The 22,451-nt window shown below is 40.2% G+C and overlaps 1 protein-coding gene across 5 annotated transcripts in view; it reads right to left on the bottom strand.

Moving 5' to 3' along the window:
* Positions 1–22,451, bottom strand: part of TET1 (tet methylcytosine dioxygenase 1) — a 101,667-nt gene that overhangs the window by 63,590 nt on the left and 15,626 nt on the right. For all 5 annotated transcript variants that reach the window (XM_070431912.1, XM_070431911.1, XM_070431914.1 and 2 more), the window contains one exon: positions 13,349–13,402. In XM_070431912.1, the coding sequence (XP_070288013.1) occupies positions 13,349–13,402 (54 nt within the window). The remainder of the gene's footprint in view (positions 1–13,348; positions 13,403–22,451) is intronic.

Below are 22,451 nucleotides of genomic sequence, written 5' to 3'. Positions count from 1 at the left end.
TTTAACTTCTTTCATGCTGTTAGTGATGTTCAATTATTACATGACATGCATAGACTATATAACATCTTTCAATAAATGTGTTCAATAAAGTATGTTTACCTTATTAGTAATTATAACTAGAGGCCTAGTGCATGAGATTCGTGCACTGGGGGCAGCGGGTGTGTGTGTGTGTGTGTGTGTGTCCCTCAGCCCCACCTGTGCCTCTCACAGACCCCTCGTGCATTACCGCCCACCTGCAGTGGAGATGGGAGAGGCTCCTGCCACCGCAGCTGCGCTAGCCAGCTGTGAGCTGTGAGCCTGGCTCGCTGCTCCTTACTGCCTGCCTGCAGTGGAAGCGGGAGAGGCAACCACCACTGAGCCGGGCTTCTGGCTGACCTGGGCTCCTCCTGTGGGAGTGCACTGACCACCAGGGGGCAGCTCCTGCATTAAGCATCTGCCCCCTGGTGGTCAGTGGGCATCATAGCGACTGGCCGTTCCGCCATTTGGTCGATTTGTGTATTATGCTTTTATGATATGGGATGATGAAAAATGAGAAGCCAATTAACTCTCCCGGACAATTCTGTTGTTCCAAAAATGTCACCATAATGCATGATATTACTATTTTTATGTCTATATATAATATTATTCAAAAATAAATTAAGGTAATTATTATAAAGCCATATGATGGGTAACAATTAACAAGGATGTAGCTAGCACTAGAATGACAATGAAAACATTGCCTAACCAAATGTTGAAGATGTGAAGCAACAGAAATTCTTATAATTGCAGTGAAAGTATCAGATGGTACATTCACTTGAGAAAAGTGTCACTCATAAAGTATTAAACATACATCTACTTCATGACTCAGAAATTTAACTCCTATTTTCCCAAAAGAAATGAAAACATGGCCATTAAAATATTGATATATATAGATATATAGATATATAGATATATAGATATAGGAATGTTCATGTCCAGCTGACATGGCTATGTTTGAGCATCGACCTATGAACCAGGAGGTCACACTTGAATTCTCTGTCAGGGCAAATGCCTAGGTTGTGGGCTCCATCTCCAGTGAGGGGTGTGCAGGTGGCAGCCAATCAATGATACTCTCTCATCATTGATATTTCTATCTCTCTCCCTTCCTCTCTCTGAAATCAATAAAAATTTGAAAAAGAATGTAAATAGCAGCTTTATTCCGAATAGCCCAAAACTGGAAACCATCCCCATGCCTCAATGAGAGAATGGATAAACAACGTGTGGTATATTCTTACAATGGAATTCTACTCAGTAATAAAAAGGAACAAATAACTGACATAGGCCCCAACATGAATAACTTGTATGTACACAGACTCTCTAAAGAATATACACAAAACTACTAAGTACCTCAGATGTGAGAGGAAGGAGGTTGGAAGGAGAAACAATGAGCATTTAGGAGAACTTTCATCTCCTCTTCAGACACTTCTCTGAATTTCAAGGTTGCTTTTTGTGTGTGTGTAACTGAAAACTTCTTTTTTGTAATTTAAAACTTTTATTGGATTTCCTTCTAATTTAGTGGTTTCCAACCTTCTGGCCCTTTAAATACAGTTCCTCATGTTGCGACCCAACCATAAAATTATTTTCATTGCTACTTCATAACTGTAATGTTGCTACTGTTATGAATCGTCATGTAAATATCTGATATGCAGGGTGGTCTTGGGCGACCCCTGTGAAAGGGTCGTTCGACGGCCAAAGGGGCCGCGACCCACAGGTTCAGAACCGCTGTATCTAAATCATATTTATGCTTGCATTTTCTTCCTTAACAAAATTAATTTTGATGTTTCCCTCAGATCATTCATTGTACATAGGATTGGAGTATACTTTTGCTGCCATTCTGATAAACTATATACCTCACCCGGATGTAATTTTGTGAGTTCTGTTTCTTGTATTTATCCTGAAGGATATTTAATGTAATTTGTTACCTATCAGGTTCATAAAAAATATATTTTATTCTTTTTCTTCTAATTAAATTCAACAGTCTCTTTTGAAAATATATTTTTATTGATTTCAGAAAGGGAGGGAGAGGGAGAGAGAGATAGAAACATCAATGATGAGAGAGAATCGTGGAATGGCTGCCTCCTGCAGGCCCTGCACTGGGCATCAAACCCGGCACCCGGGCATGTGCCCCGACTGGGAATCAAAAAAACCCTTTATTGTTTTCTTCAAGGCTACATGGTCCAAAACTGAAGTTAGTTGTTACTGATTATCTTCTATTTTACTTTGTCTGCACTGCATTTCTCTGAGCTGGGCTGCTTTCTTTGGTATTAGGTGCTTGATAAGATCGGATTGTGTGGAAGATTAAAGCCAGAAAAGGCAAGATAAAGAAGGAATGAAGTCTGTCACATTCCCTTGGCATTCTATGCCCAATTAGCCTCATCATCCTAATTATCTGCATTTTTTCCCACACCCCAGGTATACCCGCATTTTACCACATAGTGACCTGACTCCACCTTTCTCAACCAAAAGTAACCATTTGACTACATTGTGCATGAGGACATTAAATAGAGCCACAGCATTTTTTCATTATTACTTAAAAGCTCTGTTCATTTAATCTATAAAACTTAAGACATGCCATTTTTAGGTCCAAAAGAAAAGCAAGGTGCCTTAAAGGTAACAAAACACAAAACAGCCAGAAAGTTTATGTTAAAATGGGGTCCATCCTAGTATTTCATTCAGATAAGAATCATGAATGGATACTGAAAATCAATGAGAAGTAGCAGAACTTTATGAAATATCTCAACAAAAGATACTTAATCACAAAAGAAAACATAATTTAGTACTGGAGAAACTTGACAAGATACCACATTAATGAAGTGATCAATGTTAAAACCTATTAATGGAACACATTGACATAATGTATCTCTAGATATGATTCCCTAAGAACACAAACTTGTTTCTGTGGCATTCTTGTTAACAAAGGATAAACAAACAATGAATAAACTCCAATTAAGGAAATTATTATTAAGGACAATTGGTAAAATCTGATGAGTAGATTGAATAGCAATAGTATTGTTATCCATGTTAACTTCCCGATTTGATCATTGTACTATAGTTATGAAAGAAGAGAGGTTCTTGTAAGAAATACACACTTTGCCGAAACCAGTTTGGCTCAGTGGATGGAGTGTCGGCCTGCGGACTGAAGGGTCCCAGGTTCGATTCCGGTCAAGGGCATGTACCTGGGTTGCGGGCACGTCCCCAATAGGAGATGTGCAGGAGGCGGCTGATCGATGTTTCTCTCTCATCGATGTTTCTAGCTCTCTATCTCTCTCCCTTCCTCTCTGTAAAAAATCAATAAAATACATTTAAAAAAAAAAAGAAATACACACTTTAGTATTAAAGGATAAAGAGACATCATGCCTGAAACTTACTCTAAAAGAATTCAGGGGGGACAAAATCTATGTGGAGAGACAGATGAACAAGATAAAATGTTTCCATTTGGGTAAAGTGGGTGAGTGGCATATGAGAATACTTTGTACTATTCTTATACAGCTTTTCTGTTGTTTAAAATTATGTTGATTTTTAAAAAATTTTTTAATGAAGTTGCCAAAAATAAGTAGAAAGATAAAATACTTTCTCATTTCAGAATTGAGCATATTACAGTGCTTGACCAATTAATTTGGCTTTGTTTTCTGGCTGAAAAGTCAAAATAGGAAAACACATTGTTTATATTGTCTTTTCTTTCTGTCCTTGGGCAGCACATAAACTAATCTTCACAGATATTAATTTTAATTTTTAAGTTAAAATTTTTCACTAGACATTATGTTGAGCAGAGTTAGCGTGACATAATTTATTTTTTTTTTAATATATTTTTTACTGATTTCAGAGAGGAAGGAAGAGGGAGAGAGAGAAACACCAATGATGAGAATCACTGATTGGCTGCCTCCTGCACGACCCCGTACTGGGGATTATTGAGCTGGAAACCCCGGCATGTGCCCTGATCTGGAATCGAACCGGGACCCTTCAGTTCATAGGCCGAAGCTGAATCCATTGAGATAATCCGGCTAGGGCCTGCCAGTCTTTAGATAACTGTATCATGTGTCATAATGAAAATTATCTTAGGAAAAGTGGCCCAGGTAACTAACTCACCTTTCCAAAAGTCCTCAGTTGTTTTAGCGAGGTGATCAAATGTCAGAGGTTTTAAATAAACCCTAGACAGCTGGATTAAATGTCTGATGAAATAGCAGCTAGCTATCTCACACCACCCATTAAGTGAGGGCGTAAACTCTATTTCATGGGTGGAATGACGAAATTAACATTTGAAATAGGTTCTAATCATTTTAATCAACAAATAGCCTCAGACTTTTATAAGGTTCATCAGAACCCTTACTTCAAGCCAGTAATACTTTCCTGTTTCCCCATGGCTCTATAAATACCACTGCTTCATTTTTTCATTTGTTCATTTCAGTGAGCTAATAATTAAGGCATCCTGTTGTCTTCCATTTCCCTGCAACCAACTGCTCTAGATGCAGCAGATCAGTTTAATTTCTGAGTCTACTCAACTACATTCATTTTTTTTTTAATCTGCTAATCTCCTCCAATTTTGAATTTAGTATCCAATCCAGGAAGTACTGGACAGTCTCCAACAAAGACCTCAACAGCTAAATGTGGAATCTAACTCAATCCTGAATTTTACTGTTGCCCAGATTTATTTATTTGTTTATGTATTATTATTATTTTTTTAATCCTCACCCCAGGATATTTTCCCATTGATTTTTAGAGAGAATGGTAGGGAGGGGTAGAGAGAGAGAGAAACGTCGATTGGTTGCCTCCCAGAAACAGACCAAGGCCGAGGATGGAGCTTGCAACCAAGGTAGGTGCCCTTGACCAGAACAGAACCGAGACCCTAACATTCCAAGGGCCCATGCATGCTCTATCCACTGAGCGAGGGCTGATGCTCTATCCACTGGGACGAACTAGCCAAGGCTGTTAGCTAGATTTCTTGATCTTCAAATCAAAAGATTTTTTTAAATATATTTTTTATTGATTTTAGAGAGGAAGTGAGAGGTGAGAGAGATAGAAACATCAATGATGAGAGAGAACCATTGACTGGCTGCCTCCTGCATGTCCTCAACTAGGGGTCGAGCCCACAACCCGGGCATGTGCCCTTGACCAGAATCGAACCAGGGACCTTTCAGTTTGCAGGACGACACTCTATCCACTGAGCCAAACCAGCTAGGGCTAAACTGACATTTATTGAGTTATAGGCACAAGATATTACATGAAGACACTATGCAGAACACAAAGTTGAATGCTGTTCTAAACTGAAAAGGTTTATAATCTAGTTAAAAGTATAATGAAAACAGCCCACTGGTTTGGCTCAGTGGTTGAGCGGAGACCTATGAACCAGGAGATCTGGGGTGGATCCCAGTGGAGGCACATGCCCAGGCTGCCGGCTCAATCCCCAGTAGGGGATGTGCAGGAGGTGGCTGATCAATGATTCTCATCATTGATACTTCTATCTCTCTCTCTTCCTTTCACTCTGAAAAATCAATAATATTTTTTGTAAAAATAAAATAATGAAAACAACTTAAAATGTAAACACATTAATATTCTATAAAGAATCCTATTTTATATTAATGATCATAATAAAAACAATAATGATGATAGCTATCATTAATTTAACATCTACTATATGTGGTGTAAATTCAGTAAATTAAAAATTATGAAATCTACCAAACAACCCTGTGAATTATTATTCCTCTTCTACAGATAATGAAAATAGGTATGTATATATGAAAAAAGTTCAATTAGACCTAACCAGTTTGGCTCAGTGGATAGAGCATCAGCCTGGGGACTGAAGGGTCCTGGGTTTGATTCTGGTCAAGGACACGTGCCTGCGGCCTTGCCAGCTTGATCCCCAGTAGGGGGTACGCAGCCGTTTAATGATTCTCTCTCATCATTGATGTTTCTTCTATCTCTCTCTCCCTTCCTCTCTGAAATCTATAAAAATATATTAAAAATAAAAAAGAGTTCAATTAAATATCTCTAAGTCAATTAGTAAATAAAGCCAGAACTGTGGACATGAAAGGTCATGCACCGTCCTTTGGGTACAACTGATACCACAAGGAGACACATAGTTAAAACTGTAAAATGAAAAGGGAAGCCCTGGTCCCGGGTGCCCGGAGCCAGGTGCCAGAGGGAAGCCGGTGCGTGCCAGCAGCCAGGGGAAGGAAGATCTACTCTTGCACGAATTTCATGCATCGGGCCCCAAGTAGTTGATAAAACTGTAGCATCTGTTCCCTTAAAATTTGTCACATACAAAAGAAAGACCTATTTTTAGTTCACAAAGGACTGAAGGAGATAGTATTTAAAGCTAGATAGCATCAGGGGGACAGACAGGTGGGAGGAAGAAGGGAGGTCAATGGGGGAAAGAGGGGACATCTATAATACTTTCAACAATCAAGATAAACTTAAAAAAATAAAAACAAAAAGTGCAAACAAACCCTACATAAAGCATCAGAACAGGTTTAAAGAAGATACTGTAATCTTAATTCTCTTGCATAGGTAGGTAAATCTTGCCATCAAATCTTTAAAAACATTATTTATATGACATACCTTCGAAATTAAAAAGCATTATTGAATGGATTATAAATCTGAAAATGAATGAAGATACTAGTAAGGTTTTGTCAGAATATGAAGAGGTATACAGTAAGGAAGTTAGACCACAGGAAAAAAGTACGAATCCAGCACAGTCAACACAAACACAGCGTCAGAGGAGCATAAGTACTCAAGATGCAAGACATATGTTCTTTTCTGTGCTAGAAAGAATTCAACAGACTTTCTTTGTGGCCTAAATGAAATTTTCCTCAGGCCCATTCACCCCACTTGGCTTTCATTCACTCTGATTCTCTCTGGTTGGGAACATTCCTAGAAATTACAGAACGGAGTCTTGAGTCACTGGAAATGTACATGCTCCAATGATAAATGAATGATTTGACTGTGTGTGAGCTGGATTAGTGACAACTCAGCCCTGAAACCAGTCTGATCATCTCTGGGCAAAACGCTATCCTACGATTTCCCCATATGCAAACCAGAAGCCCCATGTGTGCCTTTGACTGTGTGAATAAACACTGATGGATGAACACACGGCTTTGACAGTTTTTGCCAGCTTATGACATAATGAGGAAAATGAGGACCATGTGTTGAAACGTAAGTCTAAATTATTAAATGTATGTGAACATCCTGTATTGAGATTATTTTCTTCCAATGTATATACACTAAGCTGGTATCCTCTTGTAGATACTCTCACCACCCACTCTCAATCTCCCCCGCCCCCCTGGTCTGTTATATTCAGAAGTGTGAGATTCACTGCCTAGGACTCTGGAGGACTCTATCAAAATGGCATGTTTTATTTCCTAAATAATAATGGCCCATCACTTAAACTTGCAACATGTTGCTCTCAGTCAGTGATGGCGAACCTATGACACGCGTGTCAGAGGTGACACACGAACTCATTTTTTTGGTTGATTTTTCTTTGTTAAATGGCATTTAAGTATGTAAAATAAATATCAAAAATACAAGTCTTTGTTTTACTATGGTTGCAAATATCAAAAAATTTCTCTATGTGACACGGCACCAGAGTTAAGTTAGGGTGTTTTGTTTTTTTTAAATATATTTTTATTGATTTCAGAGAGGAAGGGAGAGGGAGAGAGAGATAAAAACATCAATGATGAGAGAGAATCATTGATTGGCTGCCTCCTTCACATCCCCAACTGGGGATCGAGCCCACAACCCAGGCATGTGCCCCTGACCGGAATCGAACCTGGGACCCTTCGTTCCGCAGTCCGATGCTCTATCCACTGAGCCAAACCAGCTAGGGCTAAGTTAGCGTTTTTCAAAATGCTGACACGCCGAGCTCAAAAAGTTTGCCATCACTGCTCTTAAGTCATGGAATGTTACATTGTAACCAGAGTTAAGAAAAATTTATCATTTCACCAATGATTTGTTTTACTAACTGAAACAAAATTTTAGATAACTGTGCAGAGAAAAATCTTTAGTTACTGTTATCTTCCATTATATTATAGTTTAATGGGTTTTTTAAATAAATAATGTAACTACATTATAGTTAATTTGGTAATTTTAAAGCAGCCCTAGTATGTGCTGCTTTAGAAATGAAGGGAATAGTTCTCAAAGATATCAAGTAACTTTCCCTAGATGGCGTTTTCCCTATCTCAGCAGTTTTTTTGCTTCCAAACCACAATTTGCAATTTATCCATTTGTCTTTAATTTTGTTATTGGCCCACATTTCCTCAGCACCATTTAGTCTCCTTGAAGGCAGAAACTATTTTCGCCCCAGCATTTAGTATGTACTAAAATATATTTAAGAAATGTTAATAATGGTGTTCAGAAAAGAAGATTTATTAAGCATTTATTATGTGCAATGATAGTAATACTAAATATTTTGAATGTCACCATGTCATGCAAATCAGGATGATGTATGAAAGTGATTGATATATGATTTGATTTTCCTTTTAAAACGTATTTCAAGATATGTAAGCATGGCCCTGACCGATGTGGCCCAGTACCAGGCCATGCACCAAAGGATCTCGGGTTTGATTCCCGGTCAAGGGCAAATACCTGGGTTGCAGGTTCGATCCCCAGCCCAGGTTCGCACATGTGGGAGGCAAACAATCGATGTGTCTTTCTCACATTGATGTTTCTCTCTCTCCCTCCATCGCTCCCACTCTTTCTAAAATTAATGGAAAAATCTCTTCGAGTGAAGATTAACAAATCCTATATAATAAAAAAGGAATATGCAAATTGATCCTAACAGCAGAACCACAGGGAATGACCGGTTGCTGTGATGCACACTGACCACCAGGGGGGAGATGCTCAACGCAGGAGCTTCCCCCTGGTGGTCAGTGTGCTGACAGGGGGAGCTCTGCTCAGCCAAAAGCCAGGCTGAGAGCTGCTAGAGCAGCGAGAGCCTCTCCCACCTCCTTGGCAGCGCTAAGGATGTCTGACTGTGGCTCCCCGCGGGGTGTGGGCCTAAGCTATCAGTCAGACATCCCCAGAGGGCTCCCAGGCTGCCAGAGGGATGTCTGACTGCCAGCTTAGGCCCGATCCCCTGGGGAGCGGGCCTAAACCAGCAGGTGGACATCCCCTGCGGGGTCCCGGACTACGAGAGGGCACAGGCTGGGCTGAGGGACCCCCCCAAGTGCACATATTTTCATGCACCAGGCCTCTAGTATATATATATAAAATATGCCAGTGTTTGTTCTCTCTAAGTGAAATATACATCTTATATGTTCCCCACTCCCCATCACTCCACCATCACCTGTTCTCCTTTATCGCCACCATCAAGGAAGGAAGGAAACTGAAGAGCAGGCTGCTAGTGCAGAAGCTGGCAGGAAGATCCCCTACTTTTCATTTTTTCTTTTCTAAATCATCTGTAGACTGTGTCCTGGTTTAATACCCACTGATAGTTCTTCATATGTGTTCACTCAGTCTTCCAAATACTACTTTGAAGGTATTTTATAATCAAATCGCTAGAAAATGTCCCTTACCAGCTTCAAAAGAGTATCTAATTACAGAATGTACAAATGGGGTCCTCTCTCGGGGATGCTCACATTTACAGTATTTAGAAATGATTTTAGATTTATAGTTTAATTGCAAAAATAATAGAGTTCTATATATTTCACCCAGCCTTGCCTAATGTTACCTTCTTTTGTAAAAGAAAAAAATTTTTAAGTATATTTTTATTGATTTCAGAGAGGAAGGAAGAGGAAGAGAGAGACAGAAACATCCATAAGAGAGAATCATGGTGGATCGGCTGCCTCCTGCAAGTCCCCCACTGGGGATTGAGCCCACAACCCGGGCATGTGCCCTTGACCGGAATCGAACCTGGGACCTTCCAGTTCGCAGGCCAACGCTCTATCCACTAAGGCAAACTGGCTAGGGCTTAAAATTTTTTTTGAAGTTTATTTTATTGTTGACAGTGTTACAGATGTCTCCCATTTTCCCCTCTAACATAAGCATGGTTTCTAGTACTCTTTCTAACCCCACCATACTGCCCTCTGGTCATTAGCGATGCTGAACACGCTGTGTGCCCCACCAGGCCCACACTCCAGCCTTACATGCCAGGGAAGGCTGACCAAGATGTATTTCATCAGTGGGCTCCCTTTCCTTTCCCTTTTCTCTTCTGAGTGGGAGCAACCTAAGAAAGCAACAGGAAACTGGAGGGCAGGGGATTTATCCATACCCTCCACGCTATAGCTTTTTCTTTGCAGGAAGATCCCTTTACCCAAGTCCACAACAAAATCTCTGCTCACTGTATTCAGCTGCAACTCTTCTACCTGCTCCCAACCCCTCGCCCCTTCAGGCCCAGGAGTGGCAATAGCTCTCTGATGTCATTAGAGCCATCATTGTTCCATAAGCCTGCCCACACCTTTCAAACAACCCCTTTATTAAATTACCCTCAATACCCCCAATTGAGCGTGCAACCTGACTTTCTCCAGGGGCAAAGACTGACGACCTAACCAAAGTGATGTTACCTCAAAATTGACTTTCTCTAAGAAGGGAATATATCCTCCTACCCCCAACACACAAAGCAAAGGTTATTTTACATAAACGCTTTGACCAAGTGAAGTACCAAGTCACAAGTCAAATTTCAAGAACCAAGGCCTGAAATTATTTCACACCTTTATTTTATTCAAGGGTCATGGCAAAAATTATAGCACAGCTCACAAGCTGCCGTTTATATATGAAAACAACCCGGTGATCATTAACGGGGCTTGAACAGGAACCGGGTCCTACAGCATGTGGAGGGGCAGAAGTTTGTGCTGACCTGCCACCCCCTCAATCACTTGACTTGATTCCCAGAAACGGTCGTTTCAGCTAGAGGAAAAGGGTCTCTCTAGTCAGGAATTTGAGATCCCTATCAGTAATTTATAAGTTTGAGTTGCAGTAGAACAAATATAGGTCATGGATACAGGTTGTTCAAAGATGAGAGGTGTGAGACACACCAAGAAATTTCAGCCCCCATAACTAGTCTGTGTTTGAGTTAGCAGGTTCAGAGTTGGCTAGGACAAGCTTCAATTCTATACCCAGTTTCCTTAATCAGACTCTTCATTATCCAACTACTTCCTCATATATGATGAGGATGAAAGCTGGTCAAGGTACCTACAGCATCTACCCTAACAAAGAACAAAGGACCCAGGCTATTTGAACATCTAAGAGGCCAGAGTCAAACGAAGCAGACTAGTTCTCTGGCACAATGCCAAAGGCAAAGAGAATTACGAAAGGAGACCAGTTGTAACCTGTAGGTCCTATCACTGATCTCCTGGGTACAGCCAGCTGGTTATTAAGTCTGTATCCATAAAAACTTAAATTGAAGGTTGTACTCCCTCCCCCCGCCCCCCCCCCCCCAAATTCGTTTTGCTAACATCTCCCTTCAGGGTTTTATAATATTCTACATTTGCTCTCACTGTATTTTACACAACCAAGCTAAAATATCAAAGTATTTTAGCATTTCTTCTATGAAGCAGAGAAAGTTTTCTTAAAATATCAAAAAATATGTGTCAATAGAATAGTAGATAAAATATTTTAAAATGCCAACATCAGAAAAAAAATTTTTTTTTCCCTTTTAGAGCATTTCCCTACTTTTGTACAATAATTGATAACTACAGAGCAGAGTGAGCGAGAATTCGGTTCTGTTGTGGCAGATGAAATTCAATCACCAAAGGCACTTATTTTTCAAAAAGTCAGAGTCCACTGCCATTATTCAAAAAAAGCAACACACAGTATATTTATTTCTGAAATTTATTTCAGGCGACAGGACACCCACACACTGACAAAACAAACACAGAATTAAATAGTACTACCATACCCCAAGTCTACTTCCTAGCAAACGTGGGTAACTTAAGCTACCAAGCTTAGTCTATATTAGTTTCTCCATATAGTTTCTCCCTTTATCCTATGGCCTCACCCTTGCCTCCCACAAATTTCAAAGCCATTTATTAACAGTAGGACTAAAACTATTTCTCCCTTGAAGATTTTAAGACAAAACACCTAAGTAGGGCTTTTCATTATGTACTTATATAGTTGGGGGGGGGTGGGTCAATATGCAGGGGTAAAAAATTTAAAAAACACACAGAAGAGGGTTTAATTTGAAAATAACCAGTATTCTACTTGTCCAGGCCAATTGAGAATTTGTGCCAAGCAATCTCATTCATTCATCATGCCTAGGACACAGGTGACTGTATGGTAAATATTAAATAAAGACTTGTTGGTTGATGAAAAATGTACGTGGCAAAGCTGTGTACACACAGGAAACAGAAACTCGAGGTGATCAGACAAAATTAGAAAGCAATGCAAGATGTGGTTCTCCGTGCCAATAACATGTTCAAGATGCACACTGGGGAACGAGTGAAATGAAAATTTGCCATACTCATAGTTCAACATGCTGTTCCTCTTTGAATGCTAAAACTTCATTTGTAAAAGAAAAGCTATGATCAGGTTAAAATGCTTTACATTATAGGTGCACAATATAATTTTAAAGACCAGCAGCTTTATTGCTTAATGTCTTCTTGAATGAAAAAGGCTGCTTACATTTATAATAGCAATATACCGCTTGAAGTGGAACCTTTACCACTTCTTTGCTAGAGTGAAGCTAGCCTCCAACTTTTAGCAATGCCCTATGCTTTTAAATTAACCCTGTTAAATGCTGTACAAAGCTCATAACAGGAATTGCTAGCTTATACCGAATTAATTTACTACCAAATACTCATTAGGTAAACTACTGAAAATAAAGAAAACATGCATATCCCTACAGCCCCATGAATGTCAAAATTAAAGATGACATAATGATAATTTAGGATTAAGCAAGTATAATTTGGCTGTAAGATCTCAAATGGCTTACACATTTTCAGCTGCACTAAAATCTCTAAGGATCTTTTCCTTTGGAAAGAAAAATCACACACTTTAAAATAGTATCTAATGGAAAGTCTAATAAAATCATAATGGATCATAGCTGTCAACTTCAAAGAGTGTCTTTCTTCTTAAGAGCTTAAGTTGACACTCTGGTGAAACACCACAAATGCAGATGCTACCAAGGCAGCTACAAAGAGAAAAATTTTATTCACAACACTTTGCATATAAACTTTTCCTTCTGCAGATCTGTGTGGAGTTGAAAATAAAGGATGCTAATATGCACATTATGCAGCACATCAAAAAAAAAAAAGAGAAAACACTTTACTGGAGTGAAAATTCATTTACTGAAAGTCTGGGGAAATTCACATCCCCTGTACTGCAAATTTACCCCTAAGTGACAGAAAAATACTATATGAAATGGAAAAAAAAAACTGATATGATTTAATCAATAGCTGATTACCTTTAAAACTTTGGGCTTCTTTTCCCTCTTGGGCCTCTTGTTTTCCTTTATAACCTAAAAAAAAAATAAAAATAAAAAAATAAATTGCAAAATGAGCCTCCATTTAAGGAAAAAATTAACTCCCACCCCCCAAAATTATTTTGGCTATTTCTCTATAAAACTACTTATACCCTTTCAAAGCATCAACATGTTTGCTAAGCAGAATCTCAAGAGCTTATGTAAAATGTATACTTTAAAAGTCACTGAAAAAAAAAAAAAAGCCTTGCAGAAAGATGAAGTAGGGAAATACCCTTTCTTCCCCTTAAAGTCTGTCTTAATTAGCCTCTGCATTCTTCACAGCGAAGCCCACGAGGTAGCCATCTTGCTTGCTTCTGCAGAGGAAGCCTCTACAGTGGAACAGTTCTGCAAACTGCTTTTTGGTATTATTATCATGGTGTTTCAAGGCAGCCCTGGCCTGCCAGCACTGTAGACGTGCTGGGCATGCCTTTTGCAAAAACAGCCCCACAAAGAGTGCAGCCAATGGCAATGCAGAGCTTAGCAACTCCAAAGTGATCCTCTCTGCCTAGCCTTCCCAGACAAAGGATCTCCTGTGCGGGTCTGCTCTCACCACAGGACACAGGCAGCCACAAGCTGCGACATGGAGTTCGCTGCGGAGGATCTGGTCGCAGGGAATTCACGGGAGGCTTCGGCAAAAACAATGCACACCAATCCCCCAGGTCTCCGCCATCGGATCGATGGCTGGCCGAGTCTCCCTGATGAGTAACCCCTGGGTGGCTCTGAGGGCAGGTCTGCGGTGGGGAGGGGGCGGAGGGGGAAGCGGCGCGGCCCTGCCTCCAACATACAGAAGATATAGCTGAGCTGAGGGCGGGGGGCAGCTGGGCTTGCTGAAACTCTGGAAGGTATTGTGCATTTTTACTTTATAAGGCAAGGCTAAATATTGGCGATATTTAAGGCAGGAGGTTATGTGAGGACAGTGTAGGCTCAGCTGTTGGGCTGCGTGTCTCATTCCTCCGGAACCACACCTCTCTGCAGCAGGCGCTTTGCCCAGAAACACAGCAATTTGATTTCTGTCAATAAATGTCCAATGACAAAGACGGATTAAAAAAATTATAATAAAGCCACTTAAAAGGACAGGATGAGGACGGGGGGGGGGGGGGCGGGGGGGGGGCGGGGCGGGGGGAGGCAGTTTTCAAAATACACTTGCCACTCTGTGGCTGGAGAGAAAAGATTTCTCTCTTGCTCTGGACATTTCTGGTGACCTTCATTTCCCCAAAGAAATCTCTCCCTCAACTGTCACTAAGCATCCCCCCTCCCTTCCCCCCACTCCCAGCCTTTCCGCAGGCCAGGCTGATGGACAGGGAGCTCCCCACTCCCCAGGGATTGAGACCTGAGCCAGAGGTGGTACAAGGAGAGCCACCAACATACACACCTGAGCTGCCCCCATGCCCATTGGGTGGTAGGTACCGGGAGAGCTGGAACCATAGTTGGAACTTGCCAGATCCTGTCAATGGCAGAGCCAGAGGAGTTCAGCTCTGGCCATGCAATAGTGGCAATCGAGCAAGAACCAGTACAGCTGCTGCGAGCGGGCAAGTCTCAAGGTCACGGCCAACATTCAGTGCAGAGGCGGGTTAGAGCCCCATCGCAGCCACCCAGCCTCAGGTGCAGCCACCCAGCCTCGGGTGCAGCCACCCAGCCTCGGGTGCAGCCACCCAGCCTTGGGTGCAGCCACCCAGCCTCGGGTGCAGCCACCCAGCCTCGGGTGCAGCCACCCAGCCTCGGTCCATCCTCACGGGGCCCAACTCTCAGCAGCACATTTGGGGGATTGGCGGGAGGGCCTCCCTGGCTGCTCAGCCAGAGATGGGTTTTCCACTTGCAGTTGGATTCAGAACAGATTCCCACAACCAGAAATGGGGAGGGCAAGAAGGCCCGTATTTCATCACCCTTGATTCCCAGCCTTTCGGTTTGCCACAAAAGCCACGCTTTCTATGTTGGAATGGGAACTCCAACATGCATTGTCTTTCCATTTTAAACTACCTCTCCTTCACCCACCACCCTCAAAATATTTAACCAGTGTAAGAAGCAAGCCTGCTGGGAGCAAAACCAGTGGATCCTGACCTAATCACACCCACCAAAGCCACCACAACCACACGAAGGAACTCTGTGGGGAATGAAGCAACGATGAAATAGGTGGAAAAACAGGATCAAACACAAGATTTAAGAATTGGTGCAAGATGTTTTCTTAACCCTTAGCCAGCTTAGCTCAGTGGATAGAGCGTCTGCCTGGTGCGTATTGAAGTGTCATGAGTTCGATTCCGGTCAAGGGCACATGCCTGGGTTGCGGACTAGGTTCCCAATGAGAGGGTGTGCAGGAGGCAGGCAATCAATGATTCTCTCTCACCATTGATGAGATAAAAAATTTCTCTCCCTCTCCCTTCCTCTCTGAAATCAATAAAAACATATATTTTTTTCAAAAGATGCTTTCTTAAAAAAACAGGTGAAGCCCTAGCTGGTTTGGCTATTTAATGTTTTGGGTTTTGCTTTTTTTTTTTAATACTCACCGGAGGATATGTTTTTATTGACTTTGGAGAGACAGAGAGATAGAAACATCGAAAGGTTGCCTCTTGTTCTAACTGGCAGCCCAGGGGAGTCGAACCCACAAACTTGGTGCACGGGAAGACACTCTAACCAACTGAGCCACGCAGCCAGGGCAGCATGGTATTTTTAAGGTTGATCCAGGTTGTAAGATATATCAGAATTTCATTCCTTTTTAAGGCTGAATAATATTTCATTGTGTATATAAATTTTATTTATCACTTCTTCTGTTGATGTACATTTGGGTTGTCTCTACCTTTTGGCTATTGTAAATACCACTATGAAATGGGTGTACAAGTATCTATTTGAGGCCTAATTTCCCTGCTTTTGAGCAGATACCTGAAATGGAATTGCTGGATCATAATTCTGTTTAACTTTTCCCAGAACTGACAAACCATTTTCTTTTTCTTTTTTAAAAATATTTTTTAATTGAGTTCAGAGAGGAAGGGAGAGGGAGCGAGAGATAGAAACATCATCAATGAGAGAATCGTTGATCAGCTGCCTTATGCACAACCCCTACTGGGGATCGAGCCCGCAACCCTACAGTCTGCAGGCCGAGGCTCTATCCACGGAGCCAAACCGGCTAGAACACAAACCATTTCCTATAGCAACTATACCATTACATTCCCACCAATAATGCATACAAGGACAAGCCCTGCATTTTTCTTTTTTGTAATCCTCACCTGAGAATTATTTTCCATTGATCATTTTATTTAGAGTGGAAGGGAGGGAAAGAGAGAAACATGGATGTGAGAGAGATCTGATTTCTGTCAATAAATGTCAAAATATTTAACATTGGTTGCCTTTCCCACGCCCCCCGACCCAGGGCCAGGGACCGAGCCCACAATTGAGGTAAGGGCCCTTGACCAGAATCAAACCCGGGACTCTTCAGTCAAACTGAGTCAAACTGGCTAGAGCAGCCCTGCATTTCTCATTTCTTTTTCCTTTACTTTTTTTTTTTTTTTTTTTAGTTCTGCAATATTTAAATATAATTTTTTAAAGCATCAACATTTTACCAGGTTGATTACTCAATACTTAGTACAGTGGCTATGATATATTAAGATATAGTTACATATTTAAAATCAATCTCTTACCTATGTCATCCATATGTTTGCTTGCCTCAATAAAATAAAATAAAATGAAACCAAACCAGGCTCCTAGTGTTAGGTGTACTGAATATCCACACTGTTGAGAAGTTCATTTTTTAAAGCCCCATGGACAGTCATGAGATTGAAGCCATACAACATTGTCCTTAGTGGCCTAAGCAAACATCGAAGGTCTGTGTGCAGTGTTCCATAAAGTGAATTACTAAATAATGACAAAATTCATCCCAGCTAAATTCGAGGGTTAATGAAAGTGACCAGAGCTCACACTAACTCCAAGTAACCAACAGATACTACACCATGAAGATCTGCACGTGTTTGAATATAGAATAGATGGGTAACCTCACTTGGTGGTAACCATCTGTTCTAAACCCTATAGTTAAAGAGTTGACAGGCTCAGCTAAGGGCTTACATAACAGGGAACTTTGAGGGAGAGAATTCTAACAGAGAGATTGGACGTTAAGAGAGCCATTCTCTTATTATTATTTAGGGCAAAGTTCATACAACTAGATCCTGTTGCAAGTACAACAAATTAGAAACTAAGAAACTTTGTGTTACTTATTCAGAACTTATTCTTTCACTTAGATCTATTTGTTTCCCCCACAATGGGTTATGATTATTAAATTGCACAAGTTGATATTCGATTTTATAATAACACAGGTGTATTAGATCCTTCAAAATATTACAAAATGAGATCTCTTTTCTCTTAAAAATCAATTATTTATAATAGAATTAAAATTTTTAAAAATCAGAAAAGGCAGCCTAACTACTACTTTATTTTATAGGTAAATGAAGGCCCAAAGAGGTAATTACTTATCTCAGGCTACACAACAAATTAGAACTTGACTTGAGCCTAGTTCTAACCATCTAGGCTGCTCTCTATACAACTGCTCTTCATTTTCAATATCCAGCAATGGGTATTTGTAAATATCCCAAAATAAACTTAACAGAACTGTCTTCAGAGGGAACTTTGTTAAGTATATGATTAACCATTGTACCATACACCTGAAACTAATACAATATTGAGTGTAAACTATAATTGAATTTAAAAAAAAAGACCAACACCCTCCCCCCATGTCTTCAAACCACATGCTTCATTTTTAGGATAGAGAAATAACTCATATTTTTACAAGATTGGAATTTTAAATCAACGTAACAATAGGTGTGCTTTTATAAAAAAAATGTTTTGTTCCCTCTGAGGTAAATTTATGAATAATTTCAAAATTATATTTCTCTTCCTAAGCATAAGCAATTCTGTACCCACAAGAAACTAGACATACAAACACTGCCTAGGAGGAGAGTTCTAAAGTCATCGCAAGTTAATTCACTCTTCCTCAAAATTGACACCTCTGCAGCACAAAATCCTTCCAATATTAGCCACTCTCCCATTAAATCCTTATATATTTCTCTTCTGGTGGAGTGTGTGTGTGTGTGTGTGTGTGTGTGTTTTGGGAGTGGGGGAAGTTATAGGTTTTACAGTGATAAAATCAAAAAATATTCCAAGTCCCATATTGTAAATTTCTGGTCAATAAGAATAAGGAAAAGATGGCTTACACTTTTCACAATTCTAATGGAGATCTTAAAGTTAATTTGGTTTGTTTCTTATGAGACATAGGAACCTGGATGACTAACACTAGAGAAATCTCTCACAGATTGGATCAAGTAATACTAGTCTGGGTAAGGGCTGTTGATCCCCTTCACAGTCTTCCCTCCCACTCCCCAATTTCCTTCCCTGAGGCTTATCTTCAGCAGTTCTTTTTCCCTCTGAAGGGCCAGGTCTACCTAGTATGCACCCAACTCGCCCTAGCAGTCTGGCATCCTGCTGGCGAAAGTAACTGCTCTTCAGTAACAAGAATTAAGGAACAATTGAATGATGATCTTCAATTGTTGCCAAGTGAGAATCATTGACAGTGAGGTGAGCCATAGATAATGCCTGAGACTAATGGGACTGATATACCACCTCTCCAATTTCAAACAATTCTTAGTACTAACTTGAAATTGACAGGCCTACTCCCGCCAATCTAGATCCATTAATTTAGAAAGAGAAAACAGCATCTATGGGTTTTTGTCAAAAATGATAAAATCACAGAGGCTACTGCTACTTGGGAATTTTTCCCCTTTTGTGAATGATGTATTAAAGTTTGCTTCTTACTATTGCTAGTCTGCCCTGTGTATTTTATAATCAATATTCTTTTTTTTTAGTCCAGCTGGTGTCACTCAGTAGTTGAGCCTAGACCTATGAACCAGGAGGTCACTGGTTTGATTCCTGGTCAGGGCACATGCCCAGATTGTGGGCTCGATCCCCAGTGGGGAGGCGTGTAGGAGGCAGCCTATCAGTGATTCTCTCTCATGATTGATGTTTCTATCTCTCTCTCCCTCTCCCTTCCTCTCTGAAATCAATAAAAGCATATATATATATATATATATATATATATATATATATACACACACACACACACACATATATATATATATTAAAGAAAGGAGAGAGGAAGAGAAACATTTACTTTTCATTTTTTAATATTTTTATTGATTTCAGAGGGGAAAAGAGAGGGAGAGTTAGAAACATCAATGATGAGAGGGAATAATCGATTAGCTGCCTCCTGGGTACGTGCCCTTGATGGGAATCGAACCTGGGACCCTTTAGTCCGCAGGCTGACGCTCTATCCACTGAGCCAAACCAGTTAGGGCAATAAAAACATATATTAAAAAAATATTTTAAAAAGACAGAGAAGGAGGCCTGGCCAGTGTAAGCTGTACACCAAAGAGTCTTGGGATTGATTCCTGGTCAAGGACAGGTCAAGGGCACGTACCTGGGTTGCAGGTTTGATCCCCAGCCATGGTGGGTCATGTGCTGGAGACAACCAATCGATGTGTCTCTCTCACATTGATGTTTCTCTCCTTCTCCCCTCCCCTCTCTTCTCCACCCACTCCCTCTTCTCCCCGCTCCCTGCCTGCTTTTTCTCCCTCCCTTCTATTCTCTCTTAAAGTATCCTTGGTTGGAGATTACCAAAAAACAAACATAAAAAGAGAAAAGTTAAACATTATGGTTTTGTGTTCCTGTTTTTATTTTTTGTTTAACATCTAATAGTGCACTGCGAGGGTCCCTGGAAAAATGGAATCAGGTGAATAAAGAAGGTAATTTAATTTCTGTGTTGCCTAGTAGACAAATCTCCCTGAAATTCTGCATTAACTTTCAAAGAAGTTCTTACTCCTGCAACTACAGAAGAAAATAACACATGCTTTTCTCTCTAGATCTCAGCTATCAACTTCATCCAAAATTCCACGGCTGGGATGAACTCTGGGCTTCCCCGTCTCGTCCTCCCCCTTCCTCCTGCCTTGATTCTTCCTACTTTTGCTCTTTAACAGAAAACTCACCACAAAATGGTGTTGCATGTGAAATACGATATGAAAATGAGCTGCATAGTGTAAATGTGTAGAATACAGCAGAAACACCAAAACCCTCTCATTATGCAAGGACAAGAAAATAGCTGTGGCATCGGCGTCTGGCTGCAAACCACAACTGTAATTCTCTAGCACATGGGAACACTGAAACCAATTCATTAATAGCACATCTTCTCCAGCAGGAAGAAATGCTTTTGCATTTTGATGGCCACTTCTGGGGACTTCCATTTCTTTCCTCTAAATAACATGAATCAAGTGGCAGGAGGGAAAAGGGTAACAGTGATATGCAAATCCCTTCACCGCTACAACAATAACTACTGTTTAAGAACTTACTCTGTGGCAGGCACGCTGCCTGACCCTGTGTGAACATCTCTTCCGCACACGGCAGTCTATCACTCTGTGGCAAATAGATCCAGTCCCACACTGATAAGCACATAAGGAAATATCCAAATTCTAAGTAATAGTTTTTTACTTAACTATAGGAACAGTTGTCAATTTCATTCCTTCGAAGTCTAAAAAAATGTGGTGTGGTTCTTTTACTAGGTTTTGTATTGGGGAGTAGAAGCCGTGACTTACATTTCTGTAAATTCTAATAAAAGCTAATAAAACCATCTCTCCAGAAAAATGCATATAAAAATGTGTTGCATGTAATTTCCAGGAGATGATAAGCTATGAACCATCTTTCAAAAACAAGGCATATAAAAACAATGTGTTGCATATAAATTATGTGGAGATGGGATCAAGGGAGCACTTCAGCCCATCCAGATGAAAAAACTCTGATGTAGCAATTCTATTTTTATGATTTCTGAAGCATCATAGGAAAGATGAGTGTTGGACCCTGGCCAGTGTGGCTCAGTTGGCTGAGCATTGTCCCACGCACCAAAATGCAGCCAATTCAATTCCTGGTCAGGGCACATGCCCAGGTTTCGGGTCTGATTCCTGGTCAGGGTGCATGCAAGGGACAACTGATTGATGTTCCGCTCTCACACTGATGTGGGGTTTTGTTATTTCTTTTTCTCTCTCTCCCACTTCCTTCCTCTCCCTCTCTCTTAAAACAAAACAAAACAAAACACACACACACACACAATAAAAACATATTTTTAAAAAAATAACAATCTGTTCAATCTGAACATCCCTGTGAAGGAAAAAAAAGAAAATAAAGACAAATGTTGGGATCATTGAAAATAGGATCAAATTTGTCTTCGGAATTCTTGTCTAGTAACCAAAAATATGTGGAAAGTTTAGCAAGACTAAAGCACTAATATAATAATAGAAAATTTTAAATTGTTTTTTTCCATAGTAGCTAAAAATACACCAAGTACTTAATCTGAGGTGGCCAGTATCCAGTCATTAGTAAGAAGATATACTGATATGCCAGCTCAATCCCCATCTTTGAGAAAGTATTAAGATGTGTGTACCAAAAAGAATGTAATTAAACTCTAGTTTCTGATTTTGGGAGCAGGAAATGAACCTGGCTTTCTAAAAAATAAAATAAAAAAAATACCTGTACCACAAACATTAGGTTTCCAAAAGTGATAAAGATTTAGAAATCCTTAGGGAAATGCTAACCAAGTACTTTGGTTATGCTAATATGTTTAGTTTGAAATAAAAGACTGATTCCAGTGTTGAGAAAATAATCTGACATGGGAACCCAGATTTATATATATATATATATATATATATATATATATAAAATCCACTACCATATAAAAACTTTTAAGAGACTGACATAAAAAAAAAATAGATTATGTTCATTTATGCACATATTTTTAAATCTTTACAAATTTCGAATAACAAATAAAAATGTTGCCTTAACTGTTTTGGCTCAGTGGTAGTGTCAGCCTGCGGACTGAAGGGTCCTGGGTTCGATTCCGGTCCAGGGCATGTGCCTGGGTTGCAGGCTTAATCCCCATTAGGGGACGTGCAGGAGGCAACCAATCAATGATTCTCTCTCATTATTGATGTTTCTATCTCTCCCTCTCCCTTTCTCTCTGAAATCAATA

This window comes from Myotis yumanensis, unplaced genomic scaffold, assembly GCF_028538775.1.
Source record: "Myotis yumanensis isolate MYYU_CA2020_CCGP unplaced genomic scaffold, mMyoYum1.0.hap1 SCAF_13, whole genome shotgun sequence".
Classification (NCBI taxonomy): domain Eukaryota; kingdom Metazoa; phylum Chordata; class Mammalia; order Chiroptera; family Vespertilionidae; genus Myotis; species Myotis yumanensis.
Note: the sequence above shows the minus strand (reverse complement) of the source record. Positions and strands in the feature narration are given on the sequence as shown.